The sequence below is a fragment of the Myxocyprinus asiaticus genome, chromosome 15, assembly GCF_019703515.2.
Source record: "Myxocyprinus asiaticus isolate MX2 ecotype Aquarium Trade chromosome 15, UBuf_Myxa_2, whole genome shotgun sequence".
Lineage (NCBI taxonomy): Eukaryota > Metazoa > Chordata > Actinopteri > Cypriniformes > Catostomidae > Myxocyprinus > Myxocyprinus asiaticus.
In genome coordinates, this window is record NC_059358.1 from 41,083,787 (window position 1) to 41,111,763 (window position 27,977).

General features: G+C 41.9%; 2 protein-coding genes across 3 annotated transcripts in view; both read right to left on the bottom strand.

Moving 5' to 3' along the window:
• macf1b (microtubule actin crosslinking factor 1b) overlaps positions 1-7,416 on the bottom strand; it is a 95,539-nt gene extending 88,123 nt beyond the window's left edge. Inside the window, exons 1-3 of the mRNA XM_051718316.1 lie at positions 7,140-7,416; positions 6,674-6,705; positions 755-866 (exon numbers count right to left, since the gene is read on the bottom strand). Of these exons, the coding sequence (XP_051574276.1) occupies positions 755-866; positions 6,674-6,705; positions 7,140-7,175 (180 nt within the window). The 5' untranslated portion in view covers positions 7,176-7,416. The remainder of the gene's footprint in view (positions 1-754; positions 867-6,673; positions 6,706-7,139) is intronic.
• Positions 7,417-8,876: 1,460 nt separating this feature from the next.
• The window catches only part of LOC127452612 (plectin-like), a 214,622-nt gene continuing 195,521 nt past the window's right edge, over positions 8,877-27,977 (bottom strand). For both annotated transcript variants that reach the window (XM_051718223.1, XM_051718222.1), the window contains exons 27-34: positions 26,640-26,996; positions 26,467-26,550; positions 26,284-26,388; positions 24,605-24,703; positions 18,600-21,953; positions 11,183-18,319; positions 9,722-9,826; positions 8,877-9,556 (exon numbers count right to left, since the gene is read on the bottom strand). In XM_051718223.1, coding sequence (XP_051574183.1) covers positions 12,203-18,319; positions 18,600-21,953; positions 24,605-24,703; positions 26,284-26,388; positions 26,467-26,550; positions 26,640-26,996 — 10,116 coding nt within the window. In that variant the 3' untranslated portion in view covers positions 8,877-9,556; positions 9,722-9,826; positions 11,183-12,202. The remainder of the gene's footprint in view (positions 9,557-9,721; positions 9,827-11,182; positions 18,320-18,599; positions 21,954-24,604; positions 24,704-26,283; positions 26,389-26,466; positions 26,551-26,639; positions 26,997-27,977) is intronic.

Genomic DNA, 27,977 nt, shown 5'->3' on the forward strand with positions numbered 1-27,977 from the left:
GTTTTTGTTTTTTATTTATTTAAAGCTGGAAACAGAAAGTTTTAGGATTAAAATGTAAAATGTAAACAATAAAAAGTAGTACCATAAATGTAATATTAAAAATATTTAAGATTCAGCCCTATTTCTGGGTTACTAATAGTATCAGAAATGAACTTTTAAAGGGGCAACATTTGCACCCTAGATTTTAATTTCAGGGGCATTTTTTACTTTATGAGGGCATATTGTTTTCAAACCATTTAAAACATAAACTGTGTCTTATAAGTGAATTTCAAATACTTAAATTTAATCGATTCATTAATAAAAAATTTCAAGATTGAGCATGAATTACTTCTAACCCAAAGAATTAATCACAATCAATTCATATTTTCTGTCATAATATGTATAACTAGGACTCTAATAGAATATTAAGAACAATATCTGATGTTACAAAAAAACAAACAAAAAAAAAACAGAATAATTAATTATGAGGGCCTTTTTTGTCCCCGCTCTTTAAATTTTGGGGACATTTTTGTCAGTTTAGGTGGTCACTAATCAAAAAAGCATTCTCAACTCATGCTGGGATCACATGGGTCATCAGGTTTGTGCAAACTTGTGGAATCTTTTTCAATTTTAATTCAACTTTTAACTCAGATTGCATGCTGGAAATATCAAAACTTGTATTGCAGTAAATTAGAAAAAAAAAAAAGAGCAAAATATAAGAATTTTCACTTGTGGTCTTTGACTTTCGGGCCCCGCTGTATGATATTTTACTCACAGCAGGATCCAGTGTTGGAAGTCTCATCTCCATGGCCTTGAGCCAGTGTCGCAGCGCTCTGATCTGCCCTCTGAACTCACTCTGCCACTGATTCCACTCCTCTGCCTCCATCCTGTGGAGTATTTAAGAAGTAGAGCAGTTACAGTATACAGTGGGCTTCTGTATTATGAGACCAATTCTGTGCATTATCTGCAAGTCGGTTGTGTTTATGTATTTGTATACTTTTTTATTGTCTTAATATATTGTGGTGTATTTATAATATTATATATACTGTGTAGAAGAGGAGGGCGAGGCCGAGGCGTGAGTGCGCACGGCCGGCCCCCAATCGGGCTAATCAGCCGAGGAGAGGGATAAAGCCGAGCCGGATGTGGCAGTTCGAGAGAGAGAGAGAGCCACACGCAGCTGCCGTGTGTGTTTATGTTTGTGTCTTTTTAAGTTTTCATGAAACATTATTTTGATGGTTCGTCCAGTTCCTGCTGCCTCCTTTCTCATTTTAAACCTGTTACATTGGTGCCAAAACCCGGGAGGGAGGAGGGATGCGCTGTCGTGGAGTCCTCACCACTGACATCTGCCCAAAGGAGCAGCCGCGGCCGTCCACCGGGGGATGGAGGAGGAATGGCTGCTGTACGTGAGGGGAGGAGGGGCTCGCAGCCGGCCCCCTGGAGTGGTGGAGCTGCTGCCAGGGGCGGAGGGGCTCGCTCCCGGCCGTCAGAACACAGAGGGGCATTCCATCCACCAGGGTTCGGAGGACTCGCACCGGTCCACCTGAGCAGGAGCGGCTGTCATCCTCCAGAGGGTGGATGAATGGTCGAGGACCAGGCAACGGCGTGTCTAGGAACTGGTGAGTTCCACTGTCACTCCGCCTCGCTCTTTCCCTCTCCCCTTTTCCCTCCCCATGTCTCCCTCCCAGGACACGAAAGGCAGGGAAAGCCTGCCAGCAGGCACAGCCGGAAGGGCAATGTCCCCCCTCAGAAAGGGGGGAGGGGGTGTACATAATGCTGGGGGTTCCTTGGCCTGAGGCAAAGGAGGGAGGAGTGTGACAATGAGGAGTGCGGGGCCGGGCTGTGAGTGCGCACCAATCGGGCTAATCAGCCGAGGAGAGGGATAAAGCCAAGCTGGATGCGGCAGTTCGAGAAAGAGAGAGCCACATGCAGCTGCCGTGTGTGTTTATGTTTGTGTCGTTTTAAGATTTCATTAAACTTTATTTTGATGGTTTGTCTGGTTCCCGCTCCTCCTTGCCCATTTTACCATTGTTACATTAGTGTGATGAGGAGGAGGGCCGGGCTGTGAGTGCGCACTTCGAGAGAGAGAGAGAGAGCCACACGCAGCTGTCATGTATGTTTATGTTTGTGTCTTTTCCTACCCTAAGTGACCCGCCATCAGATTATAATGAGCCATCTGGAATAACATTTCCCAACGGCTCTGCGGTATCAACAGCTGGGTTGTATCCTCCTTTGTCTGAGTGTCCTGCGTCACTCGATACAACCGCTCTTTTATAATAGCAAAATAGGGATATGAAAGTGCGACATTTGGTTGGAGTCGTTGACCATCAATAACTTTCAATTGGTCAAAGGCATGCCTAAGGGTTTTGTCTCTCGACTGCTTTAGAGGGAAATTCCTTACGGAAAATCCTCTAAGGACGGGAGGGTCCGAAGCCTCCCCCTCCCTTACATCATTCTGACTTGCCGCTGATGAGGACCGCCGCCGGCTCTGCCTCCCCTGCCAAGGAATCGCACATTTCACATCGAACAACTTTCTCGCAGGACCCATCCACACATATTCCATTTAATACACTTTTAAACTCCGGCCAATTAGTTCCCAAAATTAGTGGATGGGTGAGGCGGGAACTAACCGCCGCCTCCACTCTATGTTTTTTCCCCAAAATGTAATATTGAGTGTCACTACAGGATAGTTGTGAATATACCCATGCACACACCTCACCATTACAATTTAGCTTGTGTCCAAAGCCTTGTGTTGAACGAAACATTGGTGTATAGCGGTCTGGTTACAGCCTGTATCCACCAAGTCTTGATGTGTACTCCCCTTGACACTCACCGGTATTTGGTATGCTCCGGCTTGATCGGGGGCAGCCCATGGAGTGTCGGGGACCTGGACCACAGTTCCCAGCTCCATCACTGGGCATTGGTCCCGGAAGTGCTCTGGGTCCCCGCAACTCCAGCAGGCCGACCCAGGCATTACAGCCGCAAAACCCCTGCGATCATGCTGGCTTTGGCGGCAGGATTCCACACCTCCAGGGTACTGGGATGGGCTGCAGTGAAGGGACAGAGTTGGGGGGGGGAGACACAGGGGGAGGGGAGAGAGAGAGTGGGAGGGCTCTTCCTCAATATGATACACCGACATATGGCCCTCCGCCAGTTAGACGGCCTCCTCCAGCGACGCTGGGCAGTGGCACTGGACCCACTCAGCCATTCCTTTCGGGAGACTATGGATAAGCTGCTCCAGCACCATGAGATCGATGACTCCCTCAGCGTCGCAGTCCTCAGCCAGCAGCCACTTCCGGCAGGTGTCCCAGAGCTGTTGAGTGAAGGCAAATGGGCGGCCGCACCCATCCATCTTCATCGACCGGAACAGTTGTCGGTATTGCTCCGGGCTGCGACCAACCCACTGCAGGGTGGTCTTCTTCAGATCATCATACACCAGGAGACTCATCGCCGGTAGTTGTAGTGCCGCGAGTTGTGCTTCCCCGGACAACAATGGGATGAGTCTGGCCACCCCCTGGGCACAGGACCAGCCCCAGATCTCGGCCGTCCTTTTGATCCAGGAAAGCCTCAGGATCATCTTCTGCCCCCATCTTCATGAGGGTAACCAGGGGCATGGGGGCTGCTGGGTCCGGGGTCACAGCCGGGGTTTTCTCCTGGTGTAGTAGGCTCCAGATCGCGTGCCAGTCTTCTGCATGAGCTTGGAGCACCTCCTGGAATCGGCGATCCTGGTCCTGGTGTAGCTCAAGCAGGGCCTGATGTTGTGCATGGTGCATCCTGGCGAGGGACTTGATGACTTCCGCCAACTGCAAGGACTCCATGCTGGCATATTTCCTCCAATTTTCCTGGGTTTCAGCACCAGTGTAATGTTCAGTGATGGAAGGGTAAGGAGGACACGGAAACTTGGGCTTCAACTCAAAGGTATAACTTTTAATAAACAAACTCAAAATCACTTTTAAGCATCACACTCATCAGATTAGATCACACTTTTAACACAGTCTTTTCTCTCTGGTAGCTCTCTCTCTCAAACTGCCGCATCTGATTAGGCTTTGTCCCTCTCCTCGGCTGATTAGCCCAATTGGGGGCCAGCTGTGCGCACTCACGGCCCGGCCCCGCACTCCTCCTTGTCACAATATATATATAATAATATGTCTATTGTTGTCTATATTGTGCTGAATGTCTGCACCATATTTTTTTAAGGCTAATCATAATTGTCATGATTCACTGTTGTTTTGCCTTGTGTTTTGTCCCTGTCATCTGTTTTCCCTGGACTACACTTCCCATAATTCCCTGCCCTCATCACTGCCAGCTGTTCCCTATTGTTCTCACCTGTGTTTCATTCACTCATTAACCCCTGTGTATATAATGCCCTGATTTCTACCCAGTCATTGTCAGTTGTTATATGTGTTTTCTCCAGTTCCTGTACCTGTTGCTATCTTGTTTGTTTTGTTTCCCAGTTCTGAGTCTTGCCTTGTTCCAGTGTTTACCCTGTTTTTGTATATTATTTATATTCCATTAAACTTAGCTGCATTTAGATCTGGCTCAAACTTCCTCCAAACATCACAGAACAACTGACCGTACAAAATGGATCTAGTGGCTTATTTCATTCAGTTGAGCCAGGCGGATTTACCCATAAGGGAATATTCTCATCTCTTCAGCACTGTTGCCAGCTACACATGATTTGCTGATTCCCACCTGAAATCCATTTACTGGGTCGGACTCACAGCTCACCGGTGGAGGGAATTGCCGGAGACAGGAGACAACACTTGGGAGGAATATGTAAAATTAACATTAGAAACTCTGGCTTCAGAGGATCCTCCTCTCCCTACCCCGATACCGGCTTCCAAGCCTTCCATGCCTGAGTCTGCTCCATGCCATGTCACAGCCATGCCTGAGTCTGCTCCGTGCCATGTCACAGCCATGCCTGAGTCTGCGCCATGACTTGTCACAGCCACACCTGAGTCTGCTCCGTGCCTTGTCACAGTCATGCCTGAGTCTGCTCCATGCCTTGTCACAGCCACGCCTGAGTCTGCTCCGTGCCATGTCACAGCCACACCTCGGTCTGCTCCACGGCCTGTCACAGCCACACCTGAGTCTGCTCCACACCATGTCATAGCCACACCTGAGTCTGCTCCACACCATGTCACAGCCACAACTGAGTCTGCTCCACACCATGTCACAGTCATGCCTGAGTCTGCTCCACGCCATGTCACAGCCACGCCTGAGTCTGCTCCACGTTATCTCACAGCCACGCCTGAGTCTGCTCCATGCCATGTCACAGCCACGCCTGAGACTGCTCCACGCCATGTCATAGCCAAGCCTTCTGCATCTCCTCAACGAGCCAACCCCATACCTGCCATGGCCAACGAGCCAACGCCCACGCTTGACATGGCCAACGAGCTTGAAGCCTCCTCCATTCCAGAGTCAGAGTTGCCAGCCTCGTCCATCCCAGAGCCAGCATTGCCAGCCTCGTCCATCCCAGAGCCAGCGTTGACAGCTTCAACCATCCCAGAACCAATGCTTGTAGCCTCGTCCGTTCCAGAACCAATGCTTGTAGACTCGTCCGTTCCAGAACCAGTGCCTGTAGCCTCAACCATCCCAGAACCAATGCCTGTAGCCTCAACTATTCCAGAGCCAATGCCTGTAGCCTCAACCGTCCCAGAGCCAATGTCTGTAGCCTCGACTGTCCCTGTAACCATGCTCCCAGCTTGAGCCTCCCACAGCTCTGCCTACCACGGCTTTATCCCTCGAGCCTCCAACGGCTCCGCCTACCACGGCTTTGCCCCTCGAGCCTCCTACGACTCCGCCTTCCATGGCTCTGCCCTCAGAGTCTTCCACGGCTCCAGTCTCTAGTCTGTGGCTGCCTCCCAGGCCTCCTGACCCTATCTTGACCCTGTGGTCACCACCCAGGCCTCCTGAACCTGTTTCAGCCCTGTGGCTGCCAACTAGGCCTTCTGATCCAGTCCCTAACCTGAGGTGGTCTTCTGGGTCTCCTGGCCATCCACCTGATCTGCTCTGGTCTCCTGGGTCCCCTGGCTGTCCGCCTGATCCGCTCTGGTCTTCTGGGTCTCCTGGCCATCCACCTGATCTGCTCTGGTCTCTTGGGTCTCCTGGCCATCCACCTGATCTGCTCTGGTCTACTGGCCGTCTGCCTGATCTGCTCTGGTCTACTTGGTCTCATGGCCTTCCGCCTGATCTGCTCTGGTCTTCTGGGTCTCCTGGCAGTCCACCTGATCTGCTCTGGTCTCCTTGGTCTCATGGCCATCCGCCTGATCTGCCCTGGTCTCCTTGGTCTCCTGGCTGTCCGCCTGATCTGCTCTGGTCTCCTAGGTCCCCTGGCCGTCCGCCTGATCTGCTCTGGTCTCCTTGGTCCCCTGGCCGTCCACCTGATCTGCTCTGGTCTCCTTGGTCTCCTGGTCTTCCACCTGATCTGCTCTGGCCTCTTTGGTCTCCGGCTCCATCTTGGCCCTTACCAGCCTTCCTTGGATGTCAGGAGCCACCCATTTGGGGGGGGGGGGTTATGTCATGATTCACTGTTGTTTTGCCTTGTGTTTTGCCCCGTCATCTGTTTTCCCCAGTCTGGGCACTGGTCCAATCTGGATGCACTTTTAGTGGAACATAACTAGCTTAAAAAGTATGAGGTTTATTATTTCATAAAAACATCATTATATGGTAAATTAATATTTTATGATTAGTTTACCCATATTGTCTTCCCTTCGGTGCAGCTGCTTCCTGAAACAGAGCGTCACCAAACACACACATGCACCACAAATTAATTATTTCATCTTTTAGATGTATTATTCAAAATTATTTCCTCATTAAATATTTTTATCTAGCTTAAGAGTCTAATGCAGGTGTCTTTAAGTGGATAGAGAGACTGAATAGGGGCCTTGCATATTGAATAAAATCGAGTGATGAATTAAAAGCCTGCCCAATAATAGCATGCATATATTACCTAATTAATGTTTTGCATACTTAGTTATAATGCATTACAAAGTCACTAAATGCATATTTTGATTTTTCACACAAAGTTGTTTGCGATCAAACAATAAACCCCTGTTGATGACCTCTGGTCTATTGATTTAATGACTACTTTTTCTGACACCAGAGTTGTTGTAGTTGTTGTTTCATTCATTAATGTTATTATGGTTGATCTGATGTCATACCTTAGAGCCACTCTCATGTGGAGACAGGCCTGGCATGGGCAGAGATAATACAGGGGGGCCAGAGAGGCTTTCAGTTGCATAATGACAGAAAGGCAGTCCATCCGTAAATGGGATCCCCTCTGGGTTCTGTCTCTCAGCCTATTTATAACAGATACTAAGTCACATCTTTGCCTGCAATTCCTCTTCTCTACCACCAGAGGACACAATCCTCTGAATATTGACTGTTTCTGATATGTGTGTAATTTCTGCACCACTTGCATCTACAAATGCAAAAAAAAAAAAAAAGAAAGAAAAAAATCATTGTTTTCAAATAGATTCCAGAAAACATCCTCCATCTTCCACTAGCTGTACAAACAGGTTGTCCCACCCCAAACTCCAATGTTGAGCCAATGATGCTGTGCTGGGATGCTCAAAGAATGTTTTGAAAGCACAACAGAGTTAAACTTCTAGGTGAAATGATCCTACAAATAGCTTACTAATACAGTAGTTGACTCAGCAAATCAAAAGCATAGTTCACCCAAAAATGAAAATTATGTCATAATTTACACACCTTCATGTCATTCCAAACCTGTATGACTTTCTTTTATATGCAAAAAACAAAAAAACAAAACAAAAGGAATAATTGAATGAATATTCCAGCCCATCTTTCCAATATATTGGCAGCTGATAAGGGCTCACTTTAAAGGTTAAAAAGGGACCCAAAAGTATCATAAAAGTAGTTCATGCGACTCATCTGTTATATTCCAAGTCTTCTAAAGCACTCATGAACAACAAGAAGGTGAGTAAATGGCATAATTTTCATTTTTTGTTGAACTTCTTTAATTCTTGTCAGTTTCCGTTGCACTTCTGAGCAGCTGTCTTAGTGTAGTGTTGTTCTCTTGGTTTGTGGATTTTTGATATTTGTTCTGACTATTTGACTATACATGTTTTTTCTTTTTTTTTTCTTCTTTACAAATGGATTTACAATACTCTGAGGACAAGTTTGGAATTGCACACTACCATACTACTCGGCAGAAATAGTAAGAGTAGTATGAGTAGTATGCCATTCCGAACTTAGCCACTGTCTCCATCCTTAAACCCTAGAGAGTCTTGGCTATGTTCGGATAGCATTAGCATACTGCTAACTACATATTCTGAGAAATAACAAAAAAACAAAAAACAAACTAAAACTAGTATGTGAAACATTATACAATGATACATTTCAAGTAGTAGTATACTTTTTTCATCATGTCCAGTTATTTTGAAAATAAAAATATTTTACTTTATTTATTATGTAAAAATGTCTGAATTTTAGCTGTTGTTGCAAATAATGATCAAATCAAGAAAGAGATTTTAAAAATTGCAGCAGTTATTACTTACAGTTCATCACAGTCAAGAGCATTGCATTGTAGGATACAGTATCCTGTGCGATGTGCTCTGTTGTACACTGTAAATTTAGTGTAGGTGATCAATAGATGCATACTTCAGAAATAGTAAAAGTAGTATTTATGTATCACTATTCCGAACACAGCCTCTGACTAAAAAATGTGTTTCCCTCTTGTATTGGACAATACATTTTAAGTTAACAATTCCTTATTTCATAAAAAGCTTAAAGTTCTTATCCAGAGAAACACAATTCCTATAAAGATATAATTTACCATTTATTTTGTGGTTAATATAATTGTGATTTTGGATGATGAACTAATGATAAACCTCTGTTAAACTATATAAAAAAAGAAAAGAAAAAAGGGGGAAATGGTCTTTTCAAAATGTATTTATTTACACTTGAATACAGTGTTATTCTTAAAATCGTATTTTTTAACCAGTATCTCTTAGGAAAAACATTCTTTTACTGGTTAATATTTCAGATTTCTTACATCTTTTACTTACGTATATAACCTTTCTTATATTGGTAATAATTCAAAAACCTATTCTTCATCTTTTTCGAAAACTTAATAGTAAGTTAGTAAAACATGCAAAAAAAAAAAAAAAAAAAAAAATGTACATACACAACATAAAAATAAAATAAAAATAAAAATAAAAGTCAAGTACTTTCAAAAAACAGGACAGTACATTGCATAAAAAAACAGGCAAAATCCCAAAATGCAGTTTTGGCACAGAAAATGTAAAAATGAAAGAAAAAATGAAACTGCCATACACTAAATTAACCTAAATACATTGCAATCTGTATTTATATGTATAATGAAAAAAGATGAATCTTTAGAAGCAATGTAATAGAAGGGGTATGCATTTCTAATGCATAGTGTGTGTTATATAAAATATGGGAAGTAGAACTTAGGGATTCTACATAAAAAGTCCACATTAAGATCAATCAAATGAATCCAATTCTTTGATGTTTTGAATTATTTAGTGTGTGCAAGTTAAGTCCCAAGTCCAACTCCAAGTTGATGTGAAAGGAGGAAAGCCACAGTGAAGATCTACAAACAACAAAAAATATACTATGAAGCAACAAAAGGACAAAAAAGCCAACAAAACAGTGAATGAATGGAAACAAAAATGTACTTTGTATCAAACATAAATGTGTACATTTCAAAAACAAAATATCCCAGAGAAGTGACAAATATGAATGTATATCACACTACCTGAATGTCTAAGGATGTTGGCTGCCGATGAGTATCATTTATGTCATGATCAAAAACCAAATGTGCAGCATCATCAAGATGTCCATAACTAATATCAGATGACCTCTGTTGGAACACATAAGACATTGCACAAACTATAAATGACACAAGCACAAATATTATATAGCTTAAAGGTGCACTCAGAAATATTTTGTTAATGTTGGGCTGGTCAATATTGCAGTCACCTTGGACTTATTTTAAAATGGTGTGGATGCAGCATCATGGAAAATCAAACATTTTCAGTTACCGGTGACATTGCAGAAGTAGGCTATTTGCAGTCAGCCATGGTTCATTTATTCAGAGAGTAAAAGTGTCTGATAACATGGGGTTAGTGAGATAAAGTACGCAGTATTTGGCTGGTCATGTGATCTCAATTGGAGTCTTATCAGCGAGCTCGTTTACATGGACACCAAAAAGCTGTTTATTGCGAGGAAGCTGCTTAAGACTCAAAAGCGGCATTTGCGTTTACATGCACTGTGTTAGCGGCTTTCTCTTTACTCTTGTATACATGCGGCCTGGTCAGAAATAGCTTTCTCCACAGCAATGTAATTTCCCTGCAATGCTGGAGTAAATAACGAACATGCCGTCTGAGGAAGACTTTGCTTTATTTCCAGAATTTCCAGAGTTGTTGCTGTGTTTATTTCCTTAAATTTCTATTGCAACCTGCAGCAGAATTGTGCTGCAATAGTGGGGTTTCCCTCTTTCGTCAAACTCCGGGATTCCCCCAATGTACTTGAGCGCATATACCCATATGTGAGGGACAGTAGTCAATATTTTAAATTGGTGTGTATAAATTGGTACAGTTTATAGTGTGTGATTTCCCCTTTTCCCACTGTATTCCCAGAAAAGTTGAATGCTTTCCACTATGTTAACTTGTTGACATGATGAACATCCTGTGACGTTAGTTATCCGGTCTGTTCCACGCACATAGGCACTCTTTAAAAACCTGTAAGAACACAGCTTTTATGCATTTACATGGCAACATAAGCTGTATTCTCTAGGAGAAACCTAGGTGTGTAAACTGCTTTCTCTTACATGACATCTCAGAATGGTGCTTTCTGCAAAAACCCTGGAATATACTGTTCTCTTAAGTGCATGTAAACAAGGTCAGTAAGACTTGTAAGTGGTCACCACTCTAAACATTTTAAAAGTAGGCTACTATTCAAATGTGTAAACCTTTTTAATAAAAAACCCCCCAAAAAAACAAAAACACTGAGTGCACCTTTAAAGCCTTTAGGAAAAGCAGAAATATTCGATTCAGCTCACAAAAAAATAGGCTGCACAAAAATGAATACATTTCTCCTAAATATTTAAAAAGCCACAGAGATAGAACAGTGTAAGAAAAGATTTGAGACAATAAAGAGGACCTTGAAAAAGAAACCAGGAAACAGCTGCAATATATGTAAATTTAGTTAAACTTACAAGTACTAAATGTCATCCAGATCTGTCCAGATGGTATGAAAGAGGAATGGATCAGACACCTGAGACATCTGAAATCTTCATTGGACAACAAACCAGTGGGGGACTGACAGTTAATATGGGCCTTGATGACTCTTTACAGGGAAATCAGGAGCAATGAGTAGTTTTGCAAAGGACTTTGGAGATATATTGGATCCAGTAAATGACAAATGTACTTCCATAACAGAAGATCCAGTTTCAAGGGACAAATATATTGTCTGGTTGTGCTAGGTGTTCTCTCCTCCTTCTGTGCTTGTGTATGAATGTAGTGTTTTGTTTTGCATTCTGTAAAACGAGCCTCAACTTCTATTTGCTATGAAGGCTAACAGTCTCTTGCTTAATACACTTGTCTGTCAAATTTATACAAATATGCAAAAATAAAACCATACATCTGTACTCTTTGTTAATCTAATAAACATTTCTTGTCAAACTGGGTATTTTTTTTCTGGTAAATTAACTAAAAAATAAAAATAAAAAAAAAAACAAGTATAATTTTTTTTTTTTTTCTAAAATAATGTAGAATGTAGAAATGTATGTTGTAAATAATATTAAATAAAATCTAGTCAGTGTTTTTTTTTTTTTTTTTATCTCCAAAATGCTGAATGTAACTAGCAGTGTTCTAGATTTTCCTGTAATCAGATGTACTCAAGTATAAAAATAAGAAAAGAAAACTATGTCACTCTCAAAATACATAAAACATATATTTGAATTGAAACAAAGCTAAATTATGTAACTATGATGTAAGCTAACCAGGTAATTTATAATTCTTTAGCATCCAAACTACATAAAATGGGAACATAACTGTCCCCATAAAAAGATACTGGTAGTTTTTGGAATGCATTTTCCTATAGCAAAAACATGCAAAGCAGAATAAAGTAATTATTTTTAGTTTAATTAATTTAGTGTATTATGTAAATGTAGTGTGTAGCCCTTTTTTTGAAAGCTGCAGAACCACATGTGGCAGGTCCATTGTGGGGTTCAGCTTTAATATCTGCGGCTATAACCAGAGGAAGTGTAGGAGGATGAGGAGAAGTTCATGGTGAATCCAGAAGCAGTGGCATCAAAGCTACCTCTTCTTGATCCTGATCTAGAGCCTGTCCTGGACCCAGACCTAGAACCAGAGGCAGATGCAGCACCACTGACATTGTAGGGACTATATAGACCTTTACTGGATGTTGATGAAGCTTCTAGAAGTCTAAGGCCAGTTCCGTCCTCAACCATGCTTCTGTCCATGGCATCTTTGTAGGAGATCTTCAGTTTTGTTTTGGGACAGGTAAGGTATTTAGTGTAAGCACTTACATCTCTTAGCTTTTGGGCTGTACGGCCATCAATAGAACCTTTCCTGATTGCCTCCTCTAGAGAGATTCGCTTCTCGGCCTCTGGCTCAATAAGACCACCAGTGAGGTACTGCACCTCCAAGAAACGCTGTCCTGCCTCATAATAAAGCCAGCCTTTCTTGAGGGCCTGGGCAGCAGACATTTTCACTTTAGTTCGAGGATCTTCAAATCCATGGAAAGCTTTCTGGGCTAAGTTCAGTCTGTCAACCATTACCTTATCCACAAGCCCTTTCTCAGTTGCTTCGGCAACGGAGAATTTTTCTCCAGTAGTTGGTTCTATTATGCCACCAGTGCAGGCCTGTGCTTCTAACAGCCTCTGGCCACTTATGGAATCCACTAAGTTCCTATGCATGGCTTCAGTGATTGAAACTTTTTCTAGACTGTCTGTATCAAGGATTCCAGCCACAGGACCAGTCTCCTCGGTTGGATCATTCCATACAGTTGCAGGAGTTTTGATAGAAGGTATGGGGCTCATTGGATAAGAGGAAGTTGATCCAAAGGAAGATGATCGGGAACGGGAACCACCCATGTTTCCAGATAACATATCAGCAAATTCTGTGATGGAAATGGTGCCAGAACGGTACTGGTCAAGTGCAGTCTGGTCAATAAGGCCTCTTGCAATAGCATCATCAATGTCATACTGTCGACCTGATCTTCTGTCAATGAGTATAGACTTTTCTACTCCATCTGATGATGTCATTGTGATTTCTTCCCATTCGCACTCTTGCTCTGAAAGTTCAAGGTATGTCTGATGGTCAATTAGCCCTTTGCGGTAGGCTTCATACACAGACATCTCTTTGCCTGACTCAGGATCTACGATGACAACTCTGCGCTTGCGGACAGAGGATTTGGAAGAAGTCTTTTTCTCACGTTTCTTTTCCTTCAGAAGCAAGAGCACAAGACCTGTGTCTGGGTCTATAATGCACCTCTCCATCAGTTGCAGGTAGGTAAGATTCTCCTCTGTGTTGGGGTCAAAGAAGCCTTTGGTGTCATCTGATGGGTCACTGAGGATCTCATTCATCTCCTCATCGAAAAATCCTCTGTTGTAGGCCACTTCAACTGGCAAACGGTGACTTTCCTCTGGGTCAATGATTCCTCCAGTGGCAATCTGAGCCTCAAGAAGACGAATTCCGTGGTCTCTCAAAATCAGACCCTTTTTCATAGCCTGGAACAGCGAGATTGTTTTGCCTGTATAAGGATCCCTATAGCCAGTTACAGCCCTTTCAGCAGACAGGAGCTTGTCTTTGAACTCTGGGCCGACAATTCCCATCTTAACAGCTTCACTTACAGTTAACTTGAGGTTCTTTATAGGGTCAATGATATAACCTGTAGCTGCTTGAGCTTCCAACAATTCAAAAGCAGTACCTGGCCTGATCATGTTCTTTTTCATGGCTTGGTAGATGGATAGACGGTCTTTTGTGGACTCCACAAACACACCAGAAATACAACTTGAACCCTCAATATATTTCTGCAATCTACTGCTCACCTCCTCCACTGTTAATAGTCCTTCATTCAGTAGAGTGACTGTTTGTTCGTCAATAATTTTTGAGCGAAATAACTCCTCCAATGTAATTTCTTTTCTGAGGCCTTTGAACAGCAGCCTTCTGTCTGCTAGAGACAACAGATATAGCCCATCTTTGTCAACCTTGCATCTTTTGAGAAGCTGAGCATACGAGACCTTCTCATCAGTTAGTGGGTCAACATATCCTTTAACCTCATCCGACAGCTTTTCATATGTCTCTTTGTTAATGTATCCACGTTGTGTGGCAGTGTCTGTTGGCAGGTGGAAGTTATATTCTGGATCAATAATACCACCTGTAGCTATTTGAGCTTCAAGAAGCCTTAAGGCATAGTCCTCAGGGACAAGGTCCTTTTTCATTGCCTGGAAGAGGGAGATAACTTTTCCACTGTATGGATCCTTAAATCCAGTGACTGCTCTCTCTGCTGACAGAAGCTTATCATGAATTTCTGGGCCAACCACACCTTTGCGCACTGCTTCATCCACTGTGAGCATTTCAATCTTAATGGGATCGATAATGAATCCAGTGGCTGCTTGGGCCTCTAGGAGACCAATTGCAATGTCTGGCTTCATTAACTCTCTCTTCATTGCTTGATAAATGCTGATCTTGGAATTTGAATCAGTCACCACTCCAGAAACACTGCCAGTCCCATACAAGTACTGCTTAACACTCTGCATCTCCATGACATCACGCATAGTCTTTTTCTCTTTCTTCAACAAGTTGAAGGTTTCAAGATTAATGATGCTGGCATTATAGAGATCTTCAATTGTGATTAGACGTCTCCTTGTGCTGTCACTCTGGATGTTCCCCCCTTTTACAATTTCTATCTGCTCCAGAATCTCGATTATAATGATTATCATTCGTTCTTTTGTTATGCTGCCAGAGCGATATTCATCCAGAAGCTGAGCCCTCTGCTCCTCAGGCAGCAGGTTTGAGTTCATGACATCCCAGAGAGACATAGAGCCATGACCTTTAAGGGGTAGATCAACCTGGGTGGTGGATAGATCACTTTGGGTTTGTTCTTCACTGTAAAGATAAGTCTTCTCCACAATGGTTGGGGCCTGTGGTTTGGAGAGTTTTAACAGATTTAATCCTGTATCAGTGTCTGTCATACATTTGTCTTTTAACTGTTTGTATGATATGTTCTCATCAGTTGCAGGGTCAGAGAAGTACTTGCTTTCAGCAATGCTGCTGGCCAGCTGTTTGCTAAAATATCCCTGCTGGATTGCAATATCAACAGGAATGCGATGACTGTTCACTGGATCAATAATTCCACCTGTTGCCAATTGTGCCTCCAAGAGTGGCATGGCATGTTCCTTGAGAATAAGGTCTTTCTCCATGGCTTGGTATAGGGAGATCTTATTGCCTGTGAATGGGTCGTTGTATCCAGTGACAGCTTTTTCAGCAGAGAGAAGTTTCTCATGAAGCTCAGGACCAACAAGGCCTGCTTTAACAGCATCATCCACAGTGAGAAACTCATTTCTTGATGGATCCACAATGAAACCTGTGGCAGCTTGAGCTTCAAGCAAGGCAATACCTGTGTTCTGTCTGAGGAATTTCTTTCTCATTGCTTGGTAGATGCTTACTTTCTCTTTTGCAGGTTCAAGGTAAACTCCAGCAATGCTTTCAGAGCCTTGGAGATACTTGTTGACTGAAGTGTTTTTGCTGACCTCTTTTGGAGTCTTTTTACCTTGTTCCAGCAAATCATATGTCAACTTATCAATGATTTTGGAGTCAAACAATGACTTGGATGGAACGGGAGCCCTGAGCCCCTTGAAGCAACCCTCTTCTTGTTTCTTGGCCTCTTTCTCATAGACAATTGTAATCAAAATCTTTGTAAACTTCTCAATTGTTGTTTTCCCAGATCTGTATTGCCTTATTAAGTCAAGCCTCTGCTCCTCAGTGAGATAGTCAGAGTTGATGAGCTCCCATATGGTAACTTTTCTCCCTTTAAAAGATCCACTCTGAAGTTCAACAGTTGCCTGCGTCATTGCATCTTTGGTCTGAGCCTCAGTGTACTTCAGCTCCTCCTTGGCATTGATGGCTTGCTCAGACAAAGGCAAAAGTTGAAGGCCTGTCTTCTTGTCAGTAACACACCTTTTATAAAGCTGCAGATAAGTGACATATTCCTGCATGTTTGGGTCAAAGTATCCTTTAACATCATCAGCTAGACTGGTCAAAGACTTGTGTGTTGCATCATCAAAACAGCCCCTCATGCAAGCAATGTCATGTGGAATACGATGACTTCGAATGGGATCAATGATGCCTCCTGTTGCCAGCTGTGCATCAAGTAGTCGAATTCCCTGATCTTTCATGATCAGATCTTTCTTCATTGCTTCAAACAGAGAAATCGTTTTTCCAGTGTAAGGATCTTTGTAGCCTGTGACGGCTCTCTCTGCAGACAGTAGTTTTTCATGAAGCTCTGGACCAACAACACCTGCTTTGACAGCCTCATCCACTGTAAGTTTTTGGTTTTTGACAGGATCTACAACATATCCTGTGGCAGCTTGTGCTTCCAAGAGATTAAAAGCAGGCCCAGGTCTCATCATGTCCCTTTTTATGGCTTCGTAGAAGGACATTATTTGTTTGGTTGAGTCAATAATTACTCCTGCAATGCAGTTATTGCCCTTCAAGACTTTGTGCACATGCTCCATTTCAGACACTTCTTTTATGGACAGTTCTTCTCTTTGCAACTTGTTATAAACATCTTTGTCAATAACTTTGCATTCAAGTAGTTGTGTGGCGGGAACAGCTGCTCTCAATCCATCAAAGGCAAGTTCATTCTTTTTCTCTTTTTCTTCTGCCACAGTTAGAACAATCCTGATGATCTTTTCAACTGTAATCTTTCCTGTTTTGTACTGACGGATAAGATCTTTTCTCTGGTCCTCAGTGAAGTACTCAGAGTTTATTATCTCCCAGATGGTGACAGTCTTTCCTTTAAACCTGCCAAATGGCACAGACACTGTTGTCTTGTCAAACACATCCTTTGTTTCCTCATCAGTGAATGTTCTGGCATTAAGAGCAGCCTCCTCTGAGATGGGCAAAAGAAGCAGCCCTGTTTCTGGATCAGAGATGCATCTTTCCATCAGCTGATGGTATGTGAGATTTTCTTGGATGTTTGGATCATAAAAGCCCTTTACATCATCAGAAGGATTTTGAAGGATTTTATTGGTGGCTGCATCAAACTGACCCTGCTTATAGGCTGTTTCAACTGGCACACGATGACTGTTGATTGGATCAATAATGCCACCTGTTGCTATCTGAGCCTCAAGCAATCTGATTGCATGATCCTCCCCAATGAGACCCTTCTTCATGGCTTCAAAGAGGGAGATCTTTGCTTCTGTGTATGGATCCTTGTAACCAGTGACAGCTCTCTCTGCAGACAGCATTTTGTTGTGAAGTTCAGGCCCAATTAGACCCTCTTTAACTGCTTCATTGACAGATAGTTTCTTGTTTTTAATTGGGTCAATTATGTATCCAGAGGCTGCCTGTGCCTCCAGCAGCACTAGGCCTGTCCCAGGAGCAATCTTCTTCTCCTTGACAGCTTGATAGATAGGCATTTTTTTATTTGGATGAACAAGCAGGCCGCCAATGCAGTTCTTGCCCTTAAGAATCATTCTAAGTTTGTCTGTCTCGCTAAGTTCTTGGACTGTGGTGTCACCTCTCTGAAGCTTTTCATAATCCATTTTACTTAAAATTCCTATCTCAAAAAGTCTGCTTGCAGGCACCTTCTCACGAATGCCATCAAAAGGTAATGCAGGGACACCAGGTTTACCATCAACGTCATCACAAATACTTTGACCATTAAGGACTTTTTTGTATTCAGTCTGAATCTGAATCTCCTGGGTAAGTTTTTGAGCAACCTCAAGGTGCTGAAGTTTCTCACGCAGTCTCTGGTTTTCCTCTGCAAGCATTCTCTCTTGTTCAAGTTTTTTCCTCTCAAGGTCTTGCATCTCTTTTTGCTTGTTGAGCATCTCTTGTTCAGCCTCTTTCTGTCTCTTCAAAGCAGCATCCATAGTGGCCTGAAGTTTCATTTTTTCATCCTCCATCTGTTTTCTTTGACGCTCCTGCTCATCTTTTAAGGCTTTTGACTTTTTGACCTCCTCTTCAAATTGGCTCTCTAATCTCTTCTTTTCATCCTCAATTTCTTTTTCTTTCTTCAACAGCATCTCCTTTTCTGACATGAATGTCTGCTGGAGAATTGTTTTCTCCTGTTTAATTTGCTCTTGCTGAGCATTCACAATCTATTAAAAACAAAGAATGAACATAGTTAAAATGATGTTGATGAAAATAAACACATTCAGACTGACCAAATTAAATCACACAAGTAAATATCTACTTTAGTGGAATGGAGACTGATTTGGACTTATTAGTAAAAAGGGAATAAACTGAACTATGTTTCAAAGAATCTGAGAGTGGCAAGTGAAGGGTTTTCTTGACATGGTAATTAAAGCAATGTTAGTTTTCAGAAAGGGGGTTAACAATGACATAAGCAGCAAATGTATACCATCTTTCACACAATACCTCTTTGGACTTTTTCTGTAAATCTTCCGCCTCTTTTTTCAATTTTGCCTTCTCATTCTCAAGATCAGCAATGGCTTTGCGTAAATCATCTGCTTCTTTGTTACTGCTCAACCTCTGTATTTCCAGTTTTTCAACAACAGTCATTTTCTCTTTGGTGGTGAGCTCAGTCTCATGAAGCCGGGCACTAATGTCATCTGCCTGCTTTTTGAATTTCTTGGCTTCCTCTTCAGCTTTGGACTGGGCATCACTGAGCTGTGACACCTGAAGTCTAAGTTTCTCTGCCTCTGCTGTAATCTCCAACTGTCTCCTGCGCTCAGCTTCTAATGATTTTTGGAAGCCCTCCGTTTCCTCTTCAAGCCGTTGCTGCATCAACTGTTTGTCTTCAAGCAGCTTTTGTGCTTGCTCTTGAGCAAGGTCTTTTTGCCTCTGTAGCATTTCTGCCTCTGCTCTAAGCTTAGAAGCCTCCTGAATAGCTTGCATCTTTTCTTTAAGCATCTTTTCAGCAAGTGCTCTCTGTTCAGCGAGGTCAGTCTCTGCAATATGCCTCATGTGAGCGGCCTCCTGGGCCTCAATGCTGAGTCTGGCAGCCTCTTCAGCAAGCTTTTTCATGTTCTCAGCCTCCTCAGCCAAGAATGTTTGAGTATTATCCTTGTCCTTCTGAATAAGACGCTGGTTCTCCTCTTCAATTCTGAGCTTAAGTTTAATAAGCTCCTCCATTTGAATCTTGACTTTGAACAGTTCATCCTCTACCTGCGCCTTCTGTTTCACAGCGTCACTGACCTCATCCTTTAGGCGGTGGAGCTCATCATCAAGGAGAGTCTTCTGTTTGTCTGTCTCATCCAAGCGCAGTTTCACTTTAGCAAGCTCTTGCTCAACCTGAGATTTCTGCTTAAGTGTCTGCTCTGCAAGTTTCTTGTGTCTAGCCATCTCTTCATCAGCCAACTGTTTCTGTTTCAGTGCTGCTGCCTCAGCCTGAGCTCGCTTTTCTGCTTCTAGCTCTGCCTCTTTTCTGAGCCTCTCAGCATCCTCCTGGGCTATAGCCTGATTGGCTGCCTCAACCTCGGCAGCCTGTCGCTGACGCTCTGCATCTTCTGCTTGTTGGCGGAGTAGGGCAGCCTCTCTCTCTGCTTTTTCTTTGGCCTTTTCTGCTTCTTGGGCAAGCTTTTTAGCTTTCTCAGACTCCTCCTTGAGCTTTTTCTGCACAAGGCTGTCCTCTTTCTGCTGAAAAAGAACACTTTGGACTTGCTGCTCAGCAGTAATCGCTTTCTCGGCAGCCTCTTTGGCAGCAAGTATTTGCCTCTCAGCCTCTTTATCAGCATCTTCTTTCTGCTTTCTGGCCTCATCAGCTTTTCTTTTTAGACGTTCCACTTCGTCTTGGGCAGCCTGGCGCTGTCGAGCTGCTTCTTGTTCTGCAGTAGTAATCTTTTTCAATTTTTCTTCAGCCTCCCTTCTCCTGTTCTCTTCCTCAAGGGCAAGCTTGCGGAACTTCTCGGCTTCCTCCTCAGCTCGCAGTTTGCTTTGTTGGGTTTCCTCTGCAATATTCTTAAGTTTATTCAGTTCAAGCTCCAAATCAAGTTTGCCAGACGAAGCTTTCTCAAAGTTAATTTTCAAGATACAAATCTCCTCTTCAACTATTCGTTTCTGTTTTAGAGTTTCATCCACAATTGATTTCTGTCTTTCTAATTCCAATTCAGAGGTCTTCTTAAGTTGGTCTATCTTCTGCTCAATGTCTTGTTTGTGCTGGCTTGCCTGATCTTCAAGAGCTTTTCTCTGGTAAGCTTCATCTTCAGCTTTTCTTCGAAGACGTTCATTTTCTGCCTCTTTTGCTTTAAGTGCTATTTCTGCTTCAGTTTTCAAGCGAGTGGCCTCGTTGATGGTGGCAAGTTTTTCTTTGAGAATTCTCTCTGCTTCAGCTCTCTGTCTCATGGCTTCCTCCTCAGCCACCTGCCTCTGCCTTTTTGCCTCTTCAGCAATGGCACGGAGCTTAGCTGCTTCGTCTGCAAGATCCCTCAGTTTAGCAGCTTCAGCTTCCAAGAGCTGTTTACTCTTTTCTGTGGTAGACATGCTATCCTTTTCAGCCTTAGATTTCAGCAGCAAAAGTATGTCCATTTCACTTCTAACTTTGGAAAGCTCATCTTCAAGCTGCTTCCGCTGTTGCTCTGCAGCACTCACCTCATTCTTAAGACGGTACAGTTCATCATCAAGCAGGTATCTTTGCTGCTCTGCATGTTCAAAATCAGCTCTTAAGCGGATCAGCTCATGTTCTGCAGAAAGCTTCTGTTGTGCTGTGCTCTCTGCCAGCTTTCTCTGCCTCTCTAGCTCTTGTTCGGCCATGTCTTTCTGTTTTAAGGCAGACTCCTCAGCTTTGGCCCGCTTCTTGGTCTCACGCTCAGCGTCTTCTTTGAGTTTTTCAGCCTCTTCCTGTGCAAGAGACTTTCTGTGGGCCTCTTCCTCTGCCTGGAGCCTTAGACGAAGGGCTTCATTGGCTTTTTGCCTCCATTTTTCAAGCTCTTTCTCAGCCTCCTCCCTTGCCTTGTCTGCCTCTTCCTGTTGTTTTTTGAGGCGTTCTGCCTCCTCCTGCAATTGAATGACAGTGCCGTGCTTTTCTCTGAGTGACTCTTCAAGTTTGGATGTCTTCTCAACAAAGGACATACGCTTGCTTTGCATCTCAGCTGCGGCACTTTTCTGAGCAGCATCTTGAGCAAGCTTGATTTGCCTGTCTTTCTCAATCTCAGCCTGTTTCATGTGTCTCTCTGCCTCCTCTGCCTGCATTTTAAGTTTCTCAAGGTCATCCAGGGCTTTTTGCTTCTGCCTAGCAGCCTCTCTCTCTGCTTCAGACTTAAGCTTTAACTCTTCCTCTGCCATCCGCTTTTTCTGAGTCTCCTCGTTAACCTGCTTGCGGAGTTTCTCTGCCTCCTCCTGAGCAATTTTGCGAAGTCTCTCTGCCTCTGCAGCTTTGTCCCTTAGCTGCCTCAACTCTTCCTCTGCAGTGGACTTCTGCCTTACTGTGGTTTCCAACTGAATTCTAATAATGCGGATCTCCTCCTCTATTTTGGCCCGGCTCTGCAGAGCCTCCTCCACTTGTTGACTCTTTGATTTGATCTGTTGTTCCGAGAGGTTTTTGAGCTCATGTAGCTCCTGCTGGATATTGTGCTTTTGCCTTTGAGCATCCACTGCAACAACCTCTCGTTTGCTAACCTCCTCTTGCATCATGAGCTTGAGTTCCTGAGCCTCTTGCTCCGCTTTGGCAATGGCCTTGGCACGAGCTTCAGCTAGCTGCTTCTGTTTCTCTAACTCTGCCTGCATCTCAGCCATTTTTTTCCTCTCTTCCTCTTTAAGTTTCTCAGCAGCTTTCTATATTAGTGGAAGTAAATGGTAAAGAAAATTATGATTAGGATCAAGCATGACAGGCTGTTAAGTGTTATGGTTACTGTTTAGCTCAAAGAAAGACAGGTTTAGATGCATACGTGACAAATGGTGTTAAGGTAAATTAATAGTAAAATCTTCCAAAGTAAAATGTGCAGTTATTTGGGTTATGGTCACATGATATAATTAATGTATGGAGACACAAGATATTGCTTAAAAACACTCCACTTCACATTCTCACTACATGCGAGGGAGTAGCTCCCGAATGGCAGCTACCTGAAAAATACTTCATACATTCCAATTAGACAAAAAAATTCCAATGTTGCTCTGATAGCAAAGAAAATATGTTAGCCTGATTATTTAATATAATAATAAACACTTCAAATCTGATTAGATGATAACTTAGCACTCAATTAAAGGTGATGTGTTTTTTTTTTTTTTGGATGGTAAAACACTTTCTACTAACCCAGATTCATATGCAGAGACAACTATAAGCCATTTGTATGCAGATTCCTCTGAAAAGTGTAAACACACCAGTTCTTTGGTGCTATTAAAACATTGCTCTGTGAACATCTTAGTCAGCCTGACACTGCAACATTGGCGCAACCAGTGGAAAGAGCTTAGGGCGGGACTACCTGACTACCTCTTTGTCAGACCAGTGGAATACGTTGGGAGTGTTTAGGAAACCTGTTTTTTTCTCCCCAATTTGGAATACCCAATTCCCTATGCACACTAAGTCCTCATGGTGGCATAGTGACTCACCTCAAACTGGGTGGTGGAGGATGAATCTCAGTTGCCTCCACATCTGAGATCATCAACCCGCACATCTTATCATGTGGCTTGTTGAGCGCGTTACCACAGAGACATAGCACGTGAGGAGGCTTCACGCTATTCCCTGTGGCATCCACGCACAACTCACCACGCGCCCCACTTTGAGCGAACCATATTTTAGCGACCACGATGAGGTTATCCCATGTGACTCTACCCTCCCTAGCAACCGGGCCAATTTGGTTGCTTAGGAGACCTGGCTGGAGTCACTCAGCATGCCTTGGATTTGAACTCGCGACTCCAGGTAGACAGCATCTTTACTCACTGAGCTACCCAGGCCCCATAGGCACAGAATTTACACACTTCACCTTTAATGCAAACTATAAGTGTGTTAAAAAAAAAAATCTGTTCATTCTAAGGAAATACCATTGTTACAAGAGATAAAAAGTTATTTATTTGGTGGTCTGACCAAACAGTGAGAAGAACAAGAATTAAATACCAATAGTACAAGCAAATACTTAACAATCAGTAAGCTGTAATAGTCAGCTCTGGAGAGTAAGCTTTACTTGTTAAAAGCAATGATTCAGGTAGACAAGCCTCCATCATGCCCAAAGTGAGGAAAGTTGCAAATAACTTAAAATTGAAATATAAAAAAATAAAAGCAGTAGGTGTCTGATTCTCAAAGATTTGCATATGCAAGAATTATTATATATAAGAATTATCATGAATCATGATGTAATGTCAGTCTTATATATTAGAACAAACTAAAATTATTTTATCTTTGGTTTGCATAATTAAGTGGTGTCTTAAAAAAATCCAATAAATAAATACTACTCTAATACAATACTAAAACAACTTCTGTTATGTAGTATGGAGACAATTTGATTTCAGCAGTTAAAGTCAATTAAGTAAATGAGTTGTCATGAGTTATGAGAATCAGAAAACCACTATCACATTTAAGGAGAAAGACTAAACAATATAAGCTTAAACATGAGAGGAAATACAGAATGAAGAGGGATATAGCAATACGGACATGTAATTACTAGAGCATAGTGAAAAGTTTTACCTCTTTATAGCCCAAAAAAGTTCAAGCAATCACCAAGACAAAGCACTGACAAGCAGTTAAGAGAAGCAAAGAAATCAAAGGTTAGGGTTTCAAAGACATTGGGAGAGAAGAGAGAAGTATGTAGGTAAAGTGGGCCTCATACAACTTGCTTTCGCCAATGTGTTTCGGACACTACCTTATTTAATATGTCCTGTTCTGTTAAAATACCTCAGCCTTTACAGCTGCTTGTATGTACCTCAAACCAATGAATGTATATATTGTATGTATACATAAATTAATTTAACAATCCAACCAACCAATCACACACACACACACACACACACACACACACACACACATATATATATATATATATATATATATATATATATATATATATATATATATATATAAAATATATAAAATTATTGATCTGTATACTAAACATTACAAGCTGTTCTATGACATATTTGTAAAGAAAATAACATTTGTAAAATAATTCTTTTTTTATTTCATACTATACATTTCAAAAGAGAACAGCAAGTAATTTCTAAATGCATTTCTAAGTCTTATAATTTAAAATGATTACCTATGATGATTGCAAATATTTAATTTATGTTTTAATCAAGACAATAAGGAGACAGTTTTAAATAACATTTGATTTAAGTGATTCCACATTTCCAAGTGGGAAAAGTAAATTTCTAGTCAACCATACATTAAATATATGTGAGTAAATGTTTCTTTGATGAGTGGTGGGTTGCGTTGGTTAACATTAGTGTGTTGGATTAGTTTGGTATGATTAGGGACCAAAGATGATGTCACGCACCTCCTCATCCTCTAAGCGGCCCTGCGTGTCTTTGATGAACTTGATGTATTGACTAGTCAGCGTCATTAGTTCACTGTAGCGAGTTCTCAGAGTTACATACTAGGAGGGAAATAACACAACATTTTCATTTTGAAAGATTATCATTCAGATGATATCAGCTCCTAGATTCAATGGACAGAATTACTATTTACTACAATTTACTGTTATACTATTATTTATGAAATCTTATACATTAAAAATGATTAAAAAAAAAAAGAAAAAAAAAAAAGGGAAGAGTATGACAATGACACATAAGAGTGAATTATTAAATAATGCACATGTAAAATATTTTGCCGGGGCCTGTACCATAAAACTGGTTTTACTGGTGTTCATTGCCATAATAACTTAAGCTACATGGCTAACCAGCTCCATAGCAGGTTTTGTTCTGGATAACAGATCACTAACAGATACTGAACCAATCAGCTGTGAGTAAAGTGACATCTCTGATGCAATGAAGTCACTCCCCCATCTCTTTTAAGCACACTTTACAGAAAAAAATCTCAGAAATCCACAAAATCAATACTATAATTCAATACTATAAATCAAAACTATAATTGTTCTTCCTTTACCTACTCGCCATAAAAATATAATATCTATGAAAATATAAACATAAATATTATATTAGGCTTTCTATAAAAGAGTTAGTAAGATGGATTAATATAATGCCAGTCAATAATGATCGATTTTAAAATAGTAAAAGCTTAATCACTCTTCAAGATGGCTATAAAAAGGGATGAATGCCTCCCAATCTTCTTTGTATCATGGACTAGAGATGAACATACAGTATTTCTACTGTATGTTCTAATTGACATGACTAATTATTGTAAAAAGTATTCCAAGTGTACACTTTTTATTTATTCAATAGCCTATATTAATTTGTAATAGTATTAAATGATGTTAAGCTAAAATGATGCTGATGTTAATTTAAACGAATATAAAAGCTTTTCTATTTTAAATAATGTTTTTAAGCTTTTAAAATGAATAAGCCTGTGTGTTTTTGTTGTGGACCTATATGAATTCACTTACGCATTAAAATAGCTGCTGTTTTATATTTTTATCCCATTCAGAATTTGTTTCCAGCAGTCCTCTTGAGCTCTCGCAGCAGCCACGGTGTTTCTTCTTGCTGTGTAAATGTCTTTAATTTTTTCATAATTGTACAGTGATCCTTAAGCTGTGTAAATCATGTGTTTTAATTCTTCATGATTTCATGGTGATCTTATGCAGTGGAAATGCTTTATAATTTTTCATATTTTTATAACAATTTATTTTTGTGCTTTTTAAATGTATTTAAATTCTTCATATTTTCATAATGATCGGCCTTCAGCAGAGAGGTTAATCCCGCTGACTCTCTCACAAGAAGTGAATCTGAATCGCGCTCTTTCTCTCCATATTCCACACAATTGGCTGTTCGCTGCAAATGTCACTCATTAATGTGCACGAGCGCGTAAATGAATTTTAAACTCAGGATCAAAGCCTGAGTTGTCATAGAAAGTTGATAAGCAGCATCATGGTACCAATTCAGCATGATTGGATGGATTTGGTTATAAAACTCAAAACCAATCCTGGAACCCTGAATAAGTTCAACTAGCTTCATGGTACAGGCCCCCTGAGTGGTCTAAGATCTATGACCATTTTCTAACCTCCTGAATGATGTTATCTGAGGCAGACTCCATCTTTGTTTTCTTCAAAGGAGATGTCAGAGGTTCTACCTGAGCTTTATAAGCAACCAACTGCAGTTCATAATCCTGAAAAAAATCAAAGACTGGGTAAAACAAAGAAAAACAAAACAAAAATGACAATCTCTATGAATCTATCGCTCTTACCTTAATGGTATCAATGTAAGCTTTGGCATATTTTTGACACTCGTCAACCTTCTCTTTGTTTTTCTCAATCTCTTCTAGAAGTTTCTGTGGGAAAAAGGAAAACGCATGATATACTTAATTTGTACTTCTTACTACTTCAAGGAATGACACTTTTTTTTTAAGCCTATTAGTACCTTCTCCTGGGCTAGTTGTTCTTTCAGTGTCTTGCTGTCAATGATCGGCACTGCCTGGATCTTCTCCTGCCGCTGTTTGGCATCTGCGATCCAGCGGATGAGCCAGTCGTAGCTCTCACGGTAGTAGCCTTGCTGACGGCCCAGCTGCTCCAGCTCACGTTGACGCAGACCAATCTGAGCAAAGACGGCACGCCAGCGGTCCTGCAGGCTGCCCAGCAGCTGTCTGTAGTGATCCAGTTCAGCGTCCCGCTCAATGTGAATCTGCATCATACGCTGGCTGACTGCTGTGGCCTTGGCCATCTCTCCCTCCATCCCATCAAACACTGGCTGCTGGGATTCTGCCTCAGCTCGCATTTTCTATAAAGGAGAAGAAATGTACAAGTTTACTGTTGAGTCCCAAAATAAAATGAATTTAATATAAAACAACTTAATATACATAGGAAAATGATTTTAAAACTACATTCTGCAGTATGAAGATGGCTACAGTACATCCGGAAAGTATTCACAGCACTTCACTTTTTCCACATTTTGTTATGTTACAGCCTTATTTAAAAATGGATTAAATTCATTATTTTTCTCAAAATTCTACAAACAATACCCCATAATGACAACATGAAAGAAGTTTGTTTGAAATCTTTGCAAATTTATTAAAAATAAAAAACGATAAAAATCACTTGTACATAAGTATTCACAGCCTTTGCTCAATACTTTGTTGAAGCACCTTTGGCACCAATTACAGCCTCAAGTCTTTTTGAGTATGATGCTACAAGCTTGGCACACCTATTTTTGGGCAGTTTCTCCCATTCTTCTTTGCAGGACCTCTCAAGCTCCATCAGGTTGGATGGGGAGCGTCGGTGCACAGCCATTTTCAGATCCAGAGATGTTCAATCGGGTTCAAGTCTGGGCTCTGGCTGGGCCACTCAAGGACATTCACAGAGTTGTCCTGTAGCCACTCCTTTGTTATCTTGACTGTGTGCTTAGGCTTCCTGTTGGAAGATGAACCTTCGCCCCAGTCTGAGGTCCAGAGCGCTCTGGAGCAGGTTTTCATCAAGGATGTCTCTGTACATTGCTGCATTCATCTTTCCCTCGATCCTGACTAGTCTCCCAGTCCCTGCCGCTGAAAAACATCCCCACAGCATGATGCTGCCACCACCATGCTTCACTGTAGGGATGGTATTGGCCAGGTGATGAGCGGTGCCTGGTTTCCTCCAGACATGACACTTGCCATTCAGGCCAAAGAGTTAAATCTTTGTTTCTCATGGTCTGAGAGTCCTTCAGGTGCCTTTTGGCAAACTCCAGGCGGGCTGTCATGTGCCTTTTACTGAGGAGTGGCTTCCG